At 39.7% G+C, this 19,932-nt stretch overlaps 4 protein-coding genes across 4 annotated transcripts; 2 read left to right on the top strand and 2 right to left on the bottom strand.

Annotated features, from left to right (window-relative positions):
• Window positions 1–38: 38 nt before the first annotated feature.
• Window positions 39–1,388, bottom strand: LOC126799199 (lamin-like protein). Its single transcript, XM_050526349.1, has 2 exons — window positions 1,122–1,388; window positions 39–616 (listed from the first exon to the last, which is right to left on the bottom strand). The coding sequence occupies exons 1-2, from the start codon at window positions 1,318–1,320 to the stop codon at window positions 273–275; spliced, it is 543 nt and encodes a 180-aa protein (XP_050382306.1). The 5' UTR covers window positions 1,321–1,388; the 3' UTR covers window positions 39–272.
• A 9,331-nt stretch (window positions 1,389–10,719) lies between these two features.
• LOC126798764 (chorismate mutase 1, chloroplastic) lies at window positions 10,720–13,702 on the bottom strand. Its single transcript, XM_050525815.1, has 6 exons — window positions 13,271–13,702; window positions 12,495–12,720; window positions 12,324–12,410; window positions 11,619–11,762; window positions 11,344–11,436; window positions 10,720–11,222 (listed from the first exon to the last, which is right to left on the bottom strand). The coding sequence occupies exons 1-6, from the start codon at window positions 13,441–13,443 to the stop codon at window positions 10,980–10,982; spliced, it is 966 nt and encodes a 321-aa protein (XP_050381772.1). The 5' UTR covers window positions 13,444–13,702; the 3' UTR covers window positions 10,720–10,979.
• Window positions 13,516–17,617, top strand: LOC126797390 (pentatricopeptide repeat-containing protein At3g29230). Its single transcript, XM_050524028.1, is given in 6 exon segments — window positions 13,516–13,557; window positions 14,457–14,861; window positions 14,863–15,134; window positions 15,136–15,947; window positions 16,215–16,666; window positions 16,757–17,617. Coding segments are annotated over 4 exon segments (1,443 nt in total). The 3' UTR covers window positions 15,860–15,947; window positions 16,215–16,666; window positions 16,757–17,617.
• On the top strand, window positions 16,546–17,617 carry LOC126797389 (uncharacterized). The gene is given in 2 exon segments (XM_050524025.1): window positions 16,546–16,666; window positions 16,757–17,617. Coding segments are annotated over 2 exon segments (882 nt in total). The 3' UTR covers window positions 17,518–17,617.
• Window positions 17,618–19,932: the final 2,315 nt, after the last annotated feature.

The following is a 19,932-nucleotide window of genomic DNA, read 5'->3' as shown; positions in this document are numbered from 1 at the left end:
CGCCACTAATTACTCCAAGTCCAACATATAAAGAAAACTATACCAATCTGAAAGAATATCAATTGAAATTACCAACAGCATTCATTTCTCAACAATTCCACCAACATGAATTAAAACACCAACAAATCACAAACCCAAAAAAGCAACAAGAAACCTAAGGTACAAGGATTAATGTGGACAAACAATGAAGAAATTGTCTAAAATATGATTTGGATATCCTCACTGATTACTCATTTCGATATCCTCACCCATCAATGTTACCTTAGTTTATGCTAGCAGAACCTAAGAAATGCATCCCAAACTGCCCCAATGGCAAAAATGGCTGGCAACACAAATTGAGATCTAAATACAGGCGATAACGGAGCACCGCCCTTGCTTGTCGCCGGGGCAGCTTTGGGAGGTGGGGGTGGGTTTACCACCTTGATAGCCATCTTCATACCACTGTAGCAGAAGCCCTTGCTACTCAAGAAATAGTAGTGTCTAGTCACATTTAGTGGAACCACATCTCTTCCAGCTCCAGTAGTATAATTGTGCAGTGGATGATCTGAATTGCATAACTCATAGTTTGTCTTGTTCACCTCTAGGATATCCTGCTGGTTCCTATCATACACAAAATCTGGGGAAACCAAATATGGTATCTTAATTAGTTCATCTTAGTAGTAATAAGGCAATTAGATTACTTCACAGCAACAAACAAGAGCAAAAATAGGACCAGTTGCAGATCTGATTCAGCTAGCGGTTTAAGAAAGACTTATTCAGAACTTATACAAGGAACCTCATTTAAGTAAGGAATCTATGGATTTGAGGAAAATAATGTTCTCTTTCCTACATTTATCTCAGTGTGCAAAATGAAAGCTTTAAATCAAAGAAACAAGATTCAGAAACCACCCAAGTAAAGCTACTCTAACAAATTTAAGCAGAGTCGAGGCAAACTACAGCTAATATCTGCAAAACAAAACCCCCACATAAGCACATTGAAGCAGAACCTACTATGCCATTATACAGATCCGACTCACTTAAACTCCAAATGAAGCAAAACTTGAACCAAAGATTGGAACTTTCAGTTATAGAACAACAAGTTAGATCTGGAAGGCAAACAAACTGAGATAGTGAGAGCTTACAAAGCCAATCTCCATTGTAGAAGTGCCGGTCTTGAGCCCAAATAGTGTAGTTAACATTGGTAGTCCAGCCCTTGTTACCTCCCACAGTAAAACGAGTAGCTGAGGTTTCTGGAACCATGACCAAAACCAAGGCCAAGACCACCACAGCCGCCAAAGCTGAACCAGACCCAAAGCCAAACCCTCTTCTAACCACCTCCATTGTTCCCTCTCTCTCTCTCTCTCTCTCTCTCTCTCTCTCTCTCTCAGTCTGGAACACTCTGTTTCTGGTTTAGACTTGTTTTGTCAGAGGAGTTTGTTTATAATGGGGCCCTAAATTTATAAAGAAATGGATGAGTGATTCACTATTCAGATCTACAGACCAGAGGCTACTTATCTTGAATCCTTCATGTTAGTTAATCTGATTACTATATAGTATAAATACAAATGATTAAATACTTTTAGTTTAATTATCTGTTTCAAGCCAATATCAAATTTACTAGAAAAATAGTTGCAAGTTGTAACCAAAATAGAAAACAATGCTGTTGAAGGCAACAATTTAGGGGATTCTCTTATCTCGTTCTTTATGACCATCACCTCGATCAACTCCAGTAAGGCAGTAACTTCAATCACCTTGATCAACTCATCAACTTAAATTTTACGACCGTTTACCTTCTGTATTGCTATAACTCAAATTACGCATGTTTTGGCATGTTCTATAATCTTGTAGCGTTTAAACTTCAAATAAGCAGGAATAATAGACAAATTTCAGCACATGATATTTTTTTTTCTACCGAAGTAAATTCCTCCATATTACATGGTGCACGTAAACTAATTTATATATTCGGCTTAGGTACCGTGTGACTGTGTGAATAACCATGCGAGAACATTAAGGGGGGTGTATTGAATCATGAATCTATAGGATTTTGTTGTATTTCAAGAATTCTTAAAAATCAGCAGGTATTCAATCACGATTTTACAAATTCATTCAAAATCTTGAGATATTCAATCATGATTTAAAAAAATCATGCTAAATTAGGTGGTATTCAAAACTCTACTAATTTTAAGAGATTTATTAGATTGTTGATTTTAAGAGATTCTAACAGACTTAGTATTAATAAATACCAAACTCTATTAGAAATCTGTTTCAGGATGAAATAATTGTGTATTATTGAATGATATGGGGGCCTATATATAGGCATTACAAAACCACAATCCCGTAGGATTCGGAGTCCTAATCTATTACGGAGATGTTAATATATCTCATAACAGGAAACCTATTAGGCTAAGACACACATAAGGGTAGAATAGTAATTCTCCCGGAACACTCCCCCTTGTGTCGCATGCCTAGGTTGCATGGTGCACACATCGTTGCCTCGGTAAAAATCTTGTCAAGCAAAATAAAAACCTCTTGGGTAAAAACAAAAGCTTGATCGAAGGGAAAAAGAGCACAACGCACCGTCTACATTTGATAGCATCATGTGAGGTAGACTCCTCCTGAAGTCTACGAAACAACTTCCCCTGATTAGTGCCATAATCATGGAGTACAAAGAACAACGTATACAACGTTCATTACATGCTTCTCAAACGTAGTCTTGGGCTAATGATTAATCATTAATCTAGCCACACATCCTTAGATCATCCATGCTATACTTAGCCAAACTTAGATCTTAGGAAACAAGATTGCATAACAACTCAAAACAAGAGTTTGCAATGAAAATCAGATTCTCGGATAGAATGACGTTCACTCACTTAAACGGCCATAACTTCTTCGTCAAAATAGGTATCAGCGAACCGTAAAATGTTCTGAAAAGTAGACACCCGTGGCTTTCCAGTGACATAAGGTTCACAACCTCATCCGATTGGAGCAGTTCACAATGCTCTGTCGAAGTTAACTGACTTGCAAATTTCCGGACAGAACTGTCCTATTTTGCTAAAACGGCCATAACTCACTCAATATGATAGCTATGAACGAATGCTTGGTGTCCCTGGAAAGTAGACACATAGACCTTTCCAACGGTACTAATTTCACCATATTTCATCGAGCGAGCTGTCATGTAGGTCTCGTTGAAGTTGACCTACGAAACTGGACAGATTCTGATTTGTCACATTCAATGTGTCTTTCACAAAAGAATGGGGGAATAGACCAATGAAGGACTGATTTTGGTCCTAGACGGAACCGTACGCATCCCCTACGCTACCAGTGTCGACTGCTACACCAAGGCGTACGTTGATGTTACTGGAGCTGCTGGCGGCATTGGTGTGGATAGGATTTGTGTTGGTTCACTAAGTGTAGAACTAAACCCATGTCAAATAAGCAATGCAAGTCCAATGACAATGCATAGGCGCATAGTTAATCACGTCATAATGAAAGCAATAGTGTCCCAACAACACTAACATGTATGAATGTATAGCTCATTGAATCTCTTCATCATCTATACTTAGACGGAATAGAGAATCTAGAATTAGCTTCATATGAACACATATGGGTATGCGTTCTTGCAACCGATTGTACTACGTTCTCTCGAACGTCGCAATCTGATTACATAATCTCTCCGTGGTCTGGAGGCATTTAAAGTCCCTCGAGCACTCTCATATCTGCGTCAAGATCCCTTTACAGATATTATATGACCACTATCATATGCTGCAAATCAGTTTTCATGGACACTACTACTGATCAAGTAGCGGAAAGCAATTATGTCCATAACGAGAGAATATAACTCATCGTAGTCAATACTAGGATAATGAGACAATCTTTGCGCCATAAGTCCTGCATATATCGCATGACTTCATCTTTCTCATTACACTTACGAACAACGACCAACATAACAAGTCTATTTCAGCCTGTATTGATTCTTTCCACTTCGGTCAAATTGCTCATCGTTGATGCTTTACAACGGAATAAGAGCATAAGCGAATACATCATCAATCATGAGATATCAATCCATTAAACACGCGCGCGCGCTGTATATGATCAATTTGTGAGATTTATGTTCTTCTCTAACATCAACAAAAGGAGTCTGTAGCGTCCCACAGAAACTTAGTTGATACACATGTTTAGAGAATATCTCTTGATGATAGGCGAAATACTTGTGCCTACGCACTTCGCTTCTTTCTGGTTTTGATTCCAGAGAATAATGGTCTCCCCCTCATCTAGGCAGGAGCCAAGACCGAAGCTATGACCCTTACTAGTCCATCTTTGCGTTTGCCGCCCTTGTTTTGTGGTGCAACGCCACGGGCGCCGACAACACCACAGCGTACGATGGTGCCATCGCCGGCTTCCTTCCCACTGTCAGGGATGGTGCCAACGGTGCTAGGACCAGGTCATATGAAATTCTCTCATATTCTGAGAGTCCCAACCTTACCGGCACATCACAGCATTTATGTGCGATCTCGTCACTTTCGCAATATCGGTAATGTCATTGAGCATCGAATCTTTGACTTTCTGGAGGTCGATAATGCGTTGCACATTTACTCACTTTGATTAGTGCGGGATCTTAATGAGACAAAGTGCCACACCACGTCAATTCCTGGCGTTAAAAACCAGAATGGGAGCATTCCATATCTCCCCCTAACGACGGGAAGTATGTCTCATCAAAGTGACCGTCTGCTAATATCGCAGGATAGAGATCAACGGTTGTAGATTGGAAATAGCGGACAAGTGTTAGTGATTCATAAATCATAACCAACCAGAATACTTAATCGTTTCAAGTAGACCCATTGAGATAACTACAATAGAGGCACATAAACAACTTTAACCAAATAGGCGTTTAAGGAAAAGAACGTTGGGATCGTATCCAGTAACCATCTGGTATGCACTAAACGCTTGGCAAGTTGTGGGTCTAAAACGAATAAGTGTCGCTGCATGCAACATCATTACATATCTCCATGCAAAAATCGGCAGGTTAGTACCCATAACCAAGTCTGAGCTCTGCTAGATCGTACTGAGAATGAACATGAGGAATAATATGTTCAACGACGATCCTAGTAGACATGCAAAACGAAATCATCAAAGTCGTGGAGGTGAACTCTCCAACGGTATCCATTCAAATAGATTTGAGAGGATAGGAAGAGTGGTGAGCCCTTAGTATGATGATCATAGCTAAAAACTTTAGTGAATGCAGCGTTTCTTGTGGAAAGCAAAGCGACATGTGACCAACGCGTCGATGCTCTCAACCTATACCATAAAAATACCGAAAAATGTCTGTATTCGGTTGGATAGGGTCCACTAATGTCACCTTAAATACTCTGTAAGAATGGAATGTTCTCGGTTGGAGCCTTAGCAAATAAGGATTTCCTTGAAATCTAGCAAAAGAACAAGCTTTGCAAAATGAGCGATGGGCATCAGAGATTACCATGGAGGCATTAGAAAACACGGGAGGCATCACAAGCTCCTGTGAAGGATGGGATGCCGCCACCGACGGCCTTAATGCCATGGAGCCGCCGAAATAGGCAGGCTCGGCCTCACCGTGTGGAGCATGGGTGAGGTGGTCCTCCAATCGCTTCGTGAACATGAAAAATAGATGATAATGTGAATTTCAAAGAATTCGAATCATCATATCTTGTTCAAAATGACCAAAAATGATCATATCAAAACCGAGAAGACAGTAAAACCGAACCCATGATTCAAAGAATCTGGAGTTACATAAACTACTGCTGCAGGCAAGCAAAACTATGTCTGCAAGCTAACAAAGCTACTGTCGAAGCTTGAAAAAGATAGTGTCAATGAAATCAGACAGATTTATTCCTCTCCATTCTTAACACAAATATCATGATGAAAATCCATCATTGGCATGTATGGCCTTTAAAACTTAGCAAGGCACGAAGATATACAACACAATCTCCGCATGAGATCCGTAAAACAACTACCTGCGCCGTAGGACAGTGTGGGTGGTTACGCAATTAGCAAGACACTCGATTTCACGGCGGGACATTCTCAAAATGAAGATTAAGAGAGTGAACGACGCGGTGAACTTCTCTACACAATACGCCGTAGGATATTGTAAGAGAGGGGATTGAAACAAATGGCAATCCCATCGAATGTATCACATGGCAATAGAACTACATTCTTCAACTCAAGAGTTGGAAAGACATGGTATTGGAGCAGTTGAATACCAAACAATTTGGGTGGTAAAGACCATCCAATTGGTGCGGGTGGTCACTAATAATAATAAAATCGTTTGAGCTATGAAACGACTTGGCGAAAACCGGAAAATTAACCGGAAAACCATGTCAAAATAACTCAAAACCAGGTGAAATTTGGACTCGGAAAACGTGGCAGTAAAAACTGCTGGAAATATGCCGGAAAAATGACGAGAAACGATGAAAAAATCGTCGAAAAAACTCGCCGAAAACCGGCGGCACCGATTGCCGGAAAACCGGAAACTGACCGGTATGTAGGCCGGAACTTCAGGTCCGACAGGGGACGCTGGTAGGAACCGGGTGGCGGTGCCGGAAACGCCGGAATATGGCCGGAAGGTGGCGAATACGCCGGAAAATGTTCCGGAAACGCCGGAACAGTAACCGGGAAAAACGACGTCAATTTTGACGTTCCGAGGTCCGTTTTCCAAATTTGAAGGTCCAAAATCACAATGTAGTGCTATTGGGGTCCCATGTAACCCAAAAGCGGCCAATTTAAAAACCACGTGAGTTGCAAACGTTGACCATGCATGCTAAGCCAAGGCAAATAAAATTCTCACGAGTCCATCTTGTAAACAAGAAATACGAGAAATTTTATAGAATATGCCAATATTTAATACAACACAGCCAAGCTTCCAATTCCAATAGACGACTTAAGCTAAAGTCGAGCAATAATCATGGCAATGCCAACGTCATACTTGAAAAATAGTAAGCAGAAAACATAGTCAAAATAGATTGACTAATCAAAAGTCCGTAGGAACAAAATCTTGCATATCGGATCGGGCGGAGCCTTAGCCTGAGGCTCAAAAATGTTTGCTTACTTGAGAATGGAAGAATGTTACTTTTCCATCTCCAAAATTCCCTCAAGAAATAGATACAGGTGCCAAAAATGGCATGTGTTTATTGGATGTGGAGTATGCATCAAGGTCAACTCTGATAATACAACGTCATAGACGTTCATTAAATCACTTTAAGTGTGTCCCATAGAATTCTTTATTTTTGGGATCTTTTGTCAGCAAATAGTGCTGCATCAGAGTAATGAATCAACTCAAATAAATGAGTACGTAGACCTTGGGATTATCGTTTATAGACATGAGTTTAAGAAAACTCAAACATTCAAATAACAGTCGCGATGGCGACGCATCCATAAAAAACGAGGGTTGTATAGGTTTCGAATAATCGAAATATTCAAGTATGTAACCGGAATTAGAAGGGTTGTGATGTATATGGTCACAAAATAATCGATGCATATCGGCGATTCTCATGATCGCACCCAAAACAGCGGTGCACTCAGGCGACCACACGAAATCGATATCTTCCTTTTTAAATAATAAAGTGACTCCCCCAGGACCGTCACACGAAAAACGTCGACCAAGAGGGGAATCATATCCCTCTTTGGTCTCATCGGCGTTATAAGAAAGGCCGGAAAAGAAGACATGAAAAAAAAGGCTAATAGCGCCCGATAATTTATATATATATCTTCAAAAGCAGCAACTTTAAGAAAAACATACTTGTTGGTCTGCCAAATAGACCGCATATAAGTAAATTGCTCTGCAAATCGATCGTCATGCATGAAGTTGCTTGTTGAATTCCTTTTCGATCTTCGTCCGATGACATAAAAATCTTGGGAGGATACGATCGGAATCGTATGTAGATGGCAAAAGTATCGTCCATCTCAGCATGAATGTCATCACCATAGTACGACGAGTAATCACTTTTCCTATGCAAGCACGCGAAACAGAGTTAGAAAACGAAAACGTGCAAATAAATGATTTAATAAGCAATAGGAAAAGAAAAAGGAAAAAAGAGAAATAGTTTAAAGGCCCAAAAGGGTAGAGAAGACGGGATTAGCTTCTCTTGAGCGAAGAGTTTGCTTGTGCAGTTCGCGTTCATTGCGTATATATGCGGGAGGAGCAATTTTGAATCCTCTGATGCGGGGTTTGTCGGGGCAAAAAGATGTTTTTGCGGAGGATACCCTGCGGGGCTGCGGAGGCTGCGTGCAGGGGCAGCAGGGGGGTCGCAGGGGCTGCAGGGCAGGGCAGCGTGCGGGGCTGCGGGGGCAGCGTGCAGGGGCTGCGCGCGGGGCTGCGGGGGCAGCACGCAGGGGTTGCGGGGCTGGGGCTGCGGGGGGGGGGGGGGGGGCTGCGGTGCGGCGGCTGCAGGAGGTGCGCCGGCGAGGAGATGCCGGAGCTTGGAATCGACGGCGGCCGGCGGAGGAGAGAGAGAGAGAGAAAAAATAGGGCTCTAAAAGTTCAGGGTTTTTAGAGCAACGTGCTGATAACGTGTTTCAGGATGAAATAATTGTGTATTATTGAATGATATGGGGGCCTATAAATAGGCATTACAAAACCACAATCCCGTAGGATTCGGAGTCCTAATCTATTACGGAGATGCTAATCTATCTTATAACATGAAACCTATTAGGTTAAGACACACATAAGGGTAGAATAGTAATTCTCCCGGAACAAAATCAATGTTTTTGTGGCATGGTTTTTTTTCTCTCTCTCTGAAGATGATGGTGAACTGACCTGCTGCGGTGAGAAGATGGTGAACTAAAGCCACTGAAAGGAACAAAATTATGGATAAAGTTTATCATGATATGACAAGGCGGAATGAGCCTTTCTTTGCCGTTTGATTTTGGACAAAATGATTACAGCTCAATATCTGGCTTTTCCATCGAATTAATGGTTGTCATTTGTCATCACCAACCTGCAATAGAATATGAGTAAGCATTGCATGAAATAATGCATTGTATTGACCATTAATTGGTGTAAAGAAAGCTCTAGCCATTTTCTTAAGGGGTTTTGATGATAAAACTTCTAAAAATAGAATTATGTTTCCCTCATAAGGTACCAAATTGAATTGGGAAATAGCTGGGCCACAATCATCTACTGTCTTTCATGTGTAACTTTTATAATGATTTGACTTTCATGGTGACTTTCATAGAGCTCATGGATTTTCCAGAAATTTAAGTCTAAGCAAGACCTATTTGTCCAATAAAAAGTTAACATTGAAAGTTCTATCTAATGGAGTGTCTATATAGGAGGGTTTCTGAAAGTTAGATTTACTTAAGGCGCAGTTTGGGAGGGCTTTTGGAATGGCTTTTGAAATGACTTTTAGGGTTGATATATGGTGTTTGGTAAATCTCCGAAACAACTTTTGGTTAAAATTGATTTCTCCAACAACTGAAATTTAAAAGCTAGGAAGAAGTAGTTTTTGAAATTGAAAGCTGCTTTTATCAAAAAACACGGAGCTACTGTAGCAATGATTAAATGCAATTTTCAAAATCCCAATGGGTATTCTTAGAAACTTGATGAAATTACATAATGTACCCCAACAAAAAAAAACTCTCTCTTTCTTCACGGCTTCACTCTTATTTTGGTAATTATACCTACCTAAAACTATTTTGCTTACAACTTACCAAACGCAAAAAAATTTGTTTTTCGCTCTTACAACACTTATGAAAACAGTTTATTAAACACCTCAACTATTTTCTCTTCAAAAACCATTTTGCTCACAACAGGTTCAAAAGTTATTTTACTCACAACTCAGCTGTACCAAACTAGGCCTTAATCCCTTTCCCCTCTCTTGTTTCCTAAGTTTTGAGGGGTTATTGAACCATGAAATTTTACAGAAACAGTTCACATGGAATGATAAAGTAGTCTGTACTTCAGACTCTTGGCAAAAGGAAATAGTCAAATAGTTCATCTACCAATAACTAATGATAAATAGACAGCTTTTCTGGATATGATAATATAGTGCAACTGGCGTTTGATTTGTCTGGGTTCCCCCTAAAAAGTTTCAAAACTTAAGAGGATTTGGTGGGAAGGGAGATAAAGGCCAGATCACTCTGTCTTCCATGTGCGACTCTATGAAGGGTCATAGACTCATAATGATTGTTCTTGTAGAATTAGCATAATAACGTATCAGCAGTTTCAGCACATATTACCATACAAATCTGCCCGTCGTTAACTTCATAAATTAGTATCTGGCCAATATAATTTTATGTTGATTCTAGAAGTATCAAGCATACATGTAACAAGCATAGTTGTTCTCAAGCAAGTCGATGACCTTTTAGTCCTTTACTATGAATGTTCATTGCTGATCTTGTTCATCTTTTGGAGAAGCTGTCCTTCGTTTTTTTCTTCTTCCATGTTTTGGACTCGGAGAGTGAGCTTCTTTCCTGCATCGCTGAAGCCGTTGCTCACCCAAGAGATAGTAATGACTAGTCACATTCAGCGGGAACTATATATCTTGACCACCTGTAACCCACTGTATGATCACTATGATGCTTTTTCATTTGCTCATTCAATGTCTGATGATGATTGTACAAAGCACGAACTGGCATATATAGTTATACCAGTATGTTGGTCTAAGATCATTCAGCTAATCAACCAAATTGCATAGAGATCTCTCTGCCAGAACTCTGTTTTTACTAGTTATTGCTCCAGAACTAGTATTGCATCCAAAAGAGAGAGAGAATATGCACAGCCTTCTGGCTCATGGCTATTTTTCAATATATTCTATAAAGCTTGTAGACAAAGCAAGGTCAGCAACCAATCAAGATTGGAAGTCCATCCATTTTATGGCTATGATGCTTATTTCGAAACTTACACAATCAAATAGGACGGTGCTTGTTATAATCACAAAATAATAACATGAACTGGCAAATTACATATAGCGAGTTGTCTAAAGAAACACAAATTTTTGTACTTCAGTCAAATAGGTATTGGAGATAACCTCTTAATCCAACCTTCTTAATAAATATTCAACTTGAACTTGCTTTGTCAATGGCATGATCCATTCCCCATACAAATCGGCCACCAATTCTGGTTTCATCTTATAAACCTGCAAGCCGGGTTGTTCCTCTTTCACTTTGTACACTGTAACCTCTTGCCCATAAGTTTTGGCTTTCATTTCCACCCTCTTGATGATTGCGTCCTCAACAGTTGGGTAAGTCAACAAAGCCATCAGCTTGTCCCTATTCTGAAATATTAAACAGCACCACCGTAAGAAAGAGCTGCATCAGCAAGTGCAGGAAATATCCAAAACTTAAGATTAAAGAAACTGTGACAGAAACCAAGAATATGCATTGAACAACATGTACCTGTTCTTTAATGGCAGCTTCATAGGACTCTGGAGCGGAGCGGAACTTACACTCTGCTACAAATTTACCATAATGGATTCTCTTTGAAAGAGTCTGCCACCAAAGGATAACGTCAGTAGTTACATTCAGGAAATAAAGTACTTTACTATAGAAATTACAGCATGCAACAAGTGCACTTGTTACATTGAGTGATAGACATTATGGGGAGACTGACAAGAGCAAAAGTTGCATAGTCTCCAAATTTATATGATGCAATACATAATTAAAATGAATACCTGCAAGCACATTGTGTCGCAAACAGCAGTTGATCCATTATTACCATCATCTCCTTCCTTAACCAGTCTTGGAAGGATATCTCTGAAGTACAGCTCCCAGACCTTTTTATTTATATTAATTGAGCGGGCAATGGGATGCAGCACCTATTTGGAAGTTTATACATACGTTGAGTTCATGAAATTTGTTACCACCCAAAATAATATTCGAACACAAATTGCGGCTACCACACAAGATGCTCAACAAAGAAGACATACACAGAGTCACAGACAACACAAACTTTAAAAACAGGCAAGCTGTCATTGTACTGAGTTTTCTGTTAAGGGATGACTATGAAGAGATCTATTCTTTAACTGGTTTGCATCACTCTATTCCCAAAAAGAAAAATAAAGATAAAAAAAGAGCTGCTTCGCTTCACTGATAAGATTCTTAATTTGTACCATAGATCATGATAAGATCTCAAAGTGTTCTAATTTAATTTTGCAGCAGATATAATTGACTACCATGTTAAATTGATCTAATAAATCATATAACAGTCATTTCAAAGTTATATCAGCTAATTTTAGGATATATATACCATAAAATGACCAAGTTTCATAAATTTCAAACCAGGTTGATCACTATGATACAAGGTGTTTTTCAGAGGTTGTCATTGCCTGCATAGTAAATGTTATAAGTTCATAAGCTCATAATTTCTCGATATATACCTCAGGGTATTGCAGAGGCGGTAACACAGGAGCAGGCAGGTGCTCTGGGAAGAAAGCATGCTCATCAGGACTGCTGTATCTACCCACCTGATTGCAATGAAATGTTAATAACAAAGTCAGAAACTCTCTTTGTTCAATTATTCTTACTGTTCCAAAACAAGGTTTACATACCTGAGCATGAAGTTTTTCTGTTTCTTGAAGAATGTACTCTACCAAAGAGCCCTGGAACCCGTCCATAGGAAAAGCATTGGGGTCATATGTAGACGCATTATGACAATACTGAGATCTCTCCAGAAGGCTAAATATGATGCTATCCTCCTGACGAATCAAAGAGTGTCTTATACCTTCTAGGGTCAAATTATCAGTTTCATCCACCCTATTCTTTGTGACCAACGTTCTACAAATATCAGCAGACTAATGTCAGAATTTGATTGAAGTAGATTGAAAGCAAGTTGCTTCCAATTTATCCAGCAATCATAAACCTGCGTACTGGTATGATGAAGTATAAATTTGAGTTTATCTAGGTAAAACTTGCCAAATTCACAACATCTAGGGTGAGTACTTGAGTTGAGACCCAAAAAGAAACAAAAGATCATTACTGAGTGAAATATATTTAATAATAACAAAGTGGAAAAGAAGCTAAGCTGTCAATCATCCAAGAACATCAGCTCAGACATCACAGCATGGTGACCTATTACTGAGCTCCAGTTATAGGATTAAATTATGCATGTCATCCGGAAATGTACTATATATTTGCTTACTTAGATCAGTTAGATGTTCGTAAATGTTTTATGACTTTGATCAATGCAGTTCATTGGGTTTTGGATACAGGCATAACAAGCAGAAAAATATACAGAAATATCTTGATAACAGAACAATCCACAGATCCATGAATCTAAAGAAACAAAATTTATCAATTTGAGAGAAAAGAGTTGCTGTATTTGTACCCATTTGAAGTTACGGTCGCCTGAACTGACAGGCTTCCTTTCTTAGCTAAGCCAGAACTGACACATGTGAAGCTGTGACTTTTTCTCAGGGCCACCGAGTAATTGAATCCTGAGGCTCGAGGAGCAGCGAGAATCGCAGAAGACGAAGAGGCCCTGAACAGTTGAGCCTCCATTGATCACAAACAGAGAGAAAAGATTGAAGCTTTGGTCCAAAGATTGAAGCTATAAATAGAAGAAAAAACAAAATGGGATTAGGAATTGGGATTTTTGGTGGTGGGTGGGAGACGGTAGGTGGCTACTTAGTGGGTAGATTGAAACATGAAACTAAGTCATGTTAAACTCATAAACCTATTCGATTTGAGAGGTGACTTTGTCTGGGTTCTCTTTGTGGTTCGATGTGGGACACAAGGCACTGAGTTTGAGTCTCTGATTTCCTCTGGTTGCTTAGCTTAGGTTGCTAGGCTTAGATACATAAAAGACAAGACTGGTTGCTTGTGCTACCGACCCAATGACACCTGCTTATTCCTTCAAATGTGGAATATTTGTAGCGACAATATGATAATGGGGACAATTGTGCTTACGGAATATTATTGAGGTTAAGTGTCATAAATTGTTCCTAAATGGCCATTAGATACCCACTTTCTTAGTGAAACTTCTCTTATTATAAGACTAATCCAAAATCTATGTTCAAATCTAAGGAATGTAAAAGCCACTTTATCAATCGGGTTATACATTTCTATATTCCCTTTTATATTGGTATTACTAGACCCCAATTTTTCGTTAGTTATACTAACTTTTCAAATTTCATTTTCATCGACTAGAGACGCTTTCATGTTGAATGTAAGGCGTTACATACGTTTATGCGCTTAAGTGTGAAACGACACCACACGTTTTGACACTTTCAACCTGATTCGTATTTCATGAGGGCTCCACACTATTCACAATTATAACCTGATCGTTATTGCTTAATTTGCATTACTTTAGAAAAAGGAATTTGCATTACTTTAGAAAAAGGAAAGTACCTAACCCGACTCGTGTTTCAGCTAAACACAAGTCTGACGTTTCCGGGCAAACATGAGACTTTCCGGCTAAACACAAGTCGTTAAATCCGTAAATACCGAGCCCAATTTAGAGCCCAACAAAATGACTCCCTTTAGTCCAATTCTCTAGGCCCAACAAACCTTAGCCACACAAAAACCGCCGCGAACCCATATCTGAACCGCCGCTCATTTCCCGCCATGCAAATGTGCCTCCCAGCCCGCTCTCCCGGTTGGGTTTCCCGACGCCGACTCCTCGACCAAAACCTCTCCGACCTCCACCGCTGCACAAACTCGCCCACATCAAACAAATCCACGCCCAAATCCTCAAAGCCCATCTCCACCAAGACCCCCACACCGCCCCAGAGCTCATCGCTGGGGAGGTGAGTGATGCACGGGAGCTGTTCGGTGAAATGCCTGAGAGAGACGCGGTGAGCTGGAACTCGATGCTGGATGGGTACGCGAGGGCGGGGTAGATGGAGGAAGCGTTTGAGCTGTTTGAGAGGATGCCCCAGAGGAATGTGGTGTCGTGGTCGACTATGGTGTTGGTGTATAGCAAAGTTGGGGGACATGGGGATGGCGAGGATGATGTTTGATAGAATGCCGTTTAAGAATTTGGTTCCGTGGACGATTATTATTTCGGGGTATGCGCAGAAGGGGGAGGCGATTATGTTGTATGATGAGATGGAGAGAGATGGATTGAAGCTGGATAATGGGGCTGTTATTAGTATATTGGCTGCTTGTGCCGAGTCTGGTTTGATTGCGTTGGGGAAGAAAGTTCATGAGTCTATTGAGAGGAATAGGTTTAAGTGTAGTACTCCCGTTTTGAAATATGTATGCGAAATGTGGTGGCTTGGAGGAGGCGTATAGAGTGTTTGATGGGATATCAAAGAAAGATTTGGTGTCTTGGAATTCTATGCTCCAAGGGTTAGGCATGCATGGACATGGTGAGAAAGCCCTTCATCTGTTCTCTAGAATGGAGAAGGATGGGTTTAGGCCGGATAAAGTCACCTTCATTGGCGTGTTATGTGCCTGCACGCATTCAGGCTTTGGGGAGGAGGGGCTTGATGCTTTCCATACGATGGAAACAAAATATGGGATTGTACCCGAAGTTGAGCATTATGGTTGCATGATTGACCTTTTGGGTCGGGGAGGCCGTCTCAGGGAAGCTTTTAGGCTTGTGCAAAGCATGCCGATGGAACCAAATGCTGTTATATGGGGTACACTTTTGGGATCGTGCCGGATGCATAATGATCTTGAACTAGCAGAGAAGGCCCTGGATCAGCTGGTTAAGTTAGAACCATCAGATCCAGGAATTTTTTCCATTATGTCAAATATGTATGCTGCGGCTGGTGATTGGGAAAACATGGCCAATATCAGGCTACAAATGAGGAGCACAGGAATGCAGAAAACTTCAGGGGCTAGTTCCATCGAGGTGGATGATGAGGTACATGAGTTTACAGTATTTGATAGAGTTCATCCTAGATCAAGCGACATATATGGGATGATTAACAGACCTGAAGCCAGCGGACACATCCTCAACAAGTATTAGTGTATTACCATTAGAGTAGGTGCACTCAACAAACACTTCTGCAAGCCTCTTACATTGGCGAAAAAGAGAAACTTCTCACCAATATAGTGTAAGAATATTTATGTTTACCTGTTGATAACTTGATATATAGAAGGGGGTGATCTGGTTCTTGCTCATGTAACCATCTTCAATTGCCAGGATGATTTGTTACTGCCTTACTGTGTCACTGATCATTCTGGCTGATTTGGTTGGAACCTTACCTTAATTTGTCAATGAAATTATTTATATTTACCAAAAAAAATTCTACAGTTTGCTCAAGAATGTAACCGTGTTCTTGAAATTATGATAAATCACTAATCACTAGTTGGTGTTTCAGACTTTATGGGAAACAAGAGCTGCACAAATGCCTGGGCATGAGGATCACGGGTCATCACCCAGAAAAAAGGACTAGGTCTTTGTTCTCTTGTGCCAAGTGTAATGACATATCCACTGGCCCATACTTTGGAAGCTAAAAGAGACCTCCAACATGGATTGGGATGGGATATGAATAATGGGATTGGATCAAACACAACTCATGTGGTGCACATTTGCCTAACATATTGTATATATCAGAATCATTTTGCTCTTTATTCCTTGCCAGCTTTGAACCTTTGATCACCCATCAAAACTCAGAAGAGCGAAGAAAGTAGAGCAGAAAAGAACTAGACATGGAAGCTTGTTTCCTTGCCTCAAACTCCTTCACCAAAACCTTGGAGTCTGCTACTTTCCCCAAGAGAAATTCTACTCAATTTCAAAGCAAAAAAGTTGGCATTTCATCTTCGATGGCATGTAAGTTGTTTTTTTTTTTTCAAATAGTACTTCCTGCTTCTTTTTTTCATGCATTGGTTTCATGACTCATGAGTGTTTGTCAAATCATAGGTTTCCGAATGGAGTCATCTTCACCGTCCGGTGATGACCACAAACCTTCCAACGACACCGATTGACGATCATTTAGAGCAAAACTAGTAGCTGCAGAGAAAGTAGCACTCCCCAAATTGCCTACTTCCTCAGTTGCTGATCTAGATACAGTGGTGGATCAACCACAGTCCATCACTGTTGGTGACAGGTGGGCCGACACTATCAACGAGCCCGAAAGAGGCTGCCTACTCCTGGCCACCGAAAAGCTCGACGGGGTCCATATTTTCGAACGGACAGTTATCTTGGTTATGTCCACTGGGCCTTTGGGCCCGTCCGGCATTATACTGAACCGACCCTCACTAATGTCGATCAAGGAGACAAGATCGACGGCGTTAGATGTTGCCGGGACATTCTCTGATAGGCCGCTGTTCTTTGGTGGGCCTTTGGAGGAAGGGTTGTTCTTGGTTAGGCCCAAGAAGGGTGGTGATAGAGTTGGGAAAAGTGGTGTTTTTGATGAGGTGATGAAGGGATTGTATTATGGCACAAAGGAAAGTGTGGGTTGTGCAGCTGAAATGGTGGAGAGGAATATGGTAGGGCTTGGGGACTTTAGGTTCTTTGATGGATATTGTGGGTGGGAAAAGGAGCAATTGAAGCATGAGATAAGTGCTGGGTATTGGACTGTGGCAGCTTGTAGCCCAAGTGTAATTGACTTTACTCATGTGGGAAGTGATGGGCTTTGGGAGAAGGTTCTTGGGATTATGGGCCGTAGAAAGGTCCGCTGAAATCGTTAATCGTTATCTAATGTAACTTATGTTAATCGGTTAAACTGTATGTACACGTACAAATTCCATTCTTCTCATTTGTGAAAGGTTTGTCTTAAAATTTGTAGTGTACTAACTCCGATCAATGAACTTCGTAATGATCAATTTGCATCTCTAGAAAGTTAGTGAACTTTCGAAAGATAATCTGCTTTATTTGCTTCTCACGTCCTATGAGTTAATCTACGCAATGCGCTAAGAAATCTTAAGAACAAGATTGTTGAAAATAATTTTTAAGAAGTGAAAAAACTCAAGTGTGTTGCAGATGTTGCAGATCAGCCAAATCTTAGTTGGAAAAAAAACATCATGTATTGTAGAGTTTTTGTTAAGTTTGTCGAACAGTAGTAGTGTTCGGGCTACATCTCCACATAAAAAGCTATGTGGAGGGTTGATATGTATGCCTATTCTTGGGGTCAAACATTGTTTATCTCGTTGCATATACTAGAAGTAATACTACTGTATATATGTCTGGGATATTCAGATTTAATTTTGTTTATGTTCAATTCAAGCAATTCCTCACCATGGATCTCAGGTCTCAATTTTTTGATTTTCTTTCTTAAAAAGAAGATGATAAAGATTCATTTTACTCGACAGAAATAGTGTTCAAATACAACTATACAAGTATTAGTTTTGTTTTTTGGGTCAAATAAATATGAGTATTAGTGAACATGAAATTGTGGACCATTTTTTTGTTACAGAAAATTCAACTCTGGATTGTGTACCTGACTCGCAAATTCTTAGGTAAGAACTTCAAGAGAGGTTGGCTTCTGTTACAAAGAAACTAACTGACCATGTTCCATACAGGCAGTTGGGCAGTAGTGTACAAATAAGCTTCTGGCTTTAAAAATACTGTGTACCAAATCTTAGGACCAGCATCTCAGCTTTCATGCACATCCATGCTTATGTAACTCTGCACACCCACACATAAACAAATTTATGAACTTCGATCTTCTTCTGCAAGTCTACAGTTGCAGTGTATTTATAGCATATATGTTTGCGGATGAGGTGGGTAATAATTGTGGAGAAGAGTCAGAAGACACTGTCTACCTGTAAGCTGGTAAGGGCGAAACAGTAGATTAAATAGGTCGAAGAAATATGGTTGAAGTCGTACGTAAACAAAGTTGCATTGAAGCAGCAGCAGCAGCAGATGAGAAAGAGAAGATCATAAGCTCAAACTTAGTACGTAAAGAAGGTTGATCTTTGGTCATGTTCTGTTTAGTAGATGTAAAACCATCTAATTAAGTGAATGGATTTCTTCATAATTAATATGCATGTCATGTCATTTTCTGTTTCGTGAATAAATGTAAACCAACTCATCTAGCTAGCTAATGTGACTCGTTATCTTGAAATATGTCCTTCACATTTATTTGATGAACTGGCCGTTTGATGATTCCGATGATTGGAAGATTTCCTTCCAAGATTATGTGCTATTTCTAACTAATGACGATAAATTACACCCTGCACAGTGCATACAAGAAAGGTATATGATTTTTGGACAAGAAAGGAATACCATGTGTTGTAACGAAGTAACATGTATACTAATATACTTATATACAGGTCAAACTAGATATGAAGAATGGTATTTTTTCTATAGATGCAATACTTAGTGCGTATTTCCTTTTTACTAACAGTACTCCAAGTACCATTGTGCTTGCCTCTGACTCTAGGTCATCCTAGTCTTTCTCTTAAAAGAGAAACAAATTTCAGATTAGACAATGGAACTAAATTATGATACCAAATACATATTTAATCTGAGAATATATGATAAGTAAATTTATTTTTAGGTTGATTAATTAATAAATCCTTACGCAATTATAGACGTCACAATTTACGTAAGTTGTTAATTTGAGCAAAGCAGCTCAACACAATAAAAATAAATGATAAAAGATTGGAAACCAATAAATGAGTGATTAGTTAAATGATTAGACCCAGCTCTACGTTTCCAGAAGATAATGAAGATAAGAACCCATCTTGGTTGTCATGGAGCATTATAGTTAAAACGTCAACGTCTGAACAACATTGTGAACAATCAAAAACCAATAAAGAGAATCTAAATATCATTATCCTAATACTTATGTACCATAATAGCCATGATGTAATATAAACGTATAACAAAATTCATCCCCCAAATATTCCAGTTGACCTATACAAATGGAAGAATAATCCAATCAAATTTGGAAGAACAACAAAAACAAATCCAATACCCAACAAAACAGTCTCTATTTTCCCCTTTGCATAATTGCAACGTAACTCCAATGCATATTCCAATTTACTGTCTATCTAATCTGGTTCAAGTCTTCAAGCAGTGAAAAAGATTTTGATTTTGTAAAATTGTAATCCCCACGCGCTAGAGGAGGCGCACGGATAAGACTCTCCGAC

Source organism: Argentina anserina, chromosome 6 (genome assembly GCF_933775445.1).
Source record: "Argentina anserina chromosome 6, drPotAnse1.1, whole genome shotgun sequence".
In the NCBI taxonomy this organism is placed as follows: Eukaryota; Viridiplantae; Streptophyta; class Magnoliopsida; order Rosales; family Rosaceae; genus Argentina; species Argentina anserina.
This window is presented reverse-complemented; position numbering and strand designations above follow the sequence as displayed.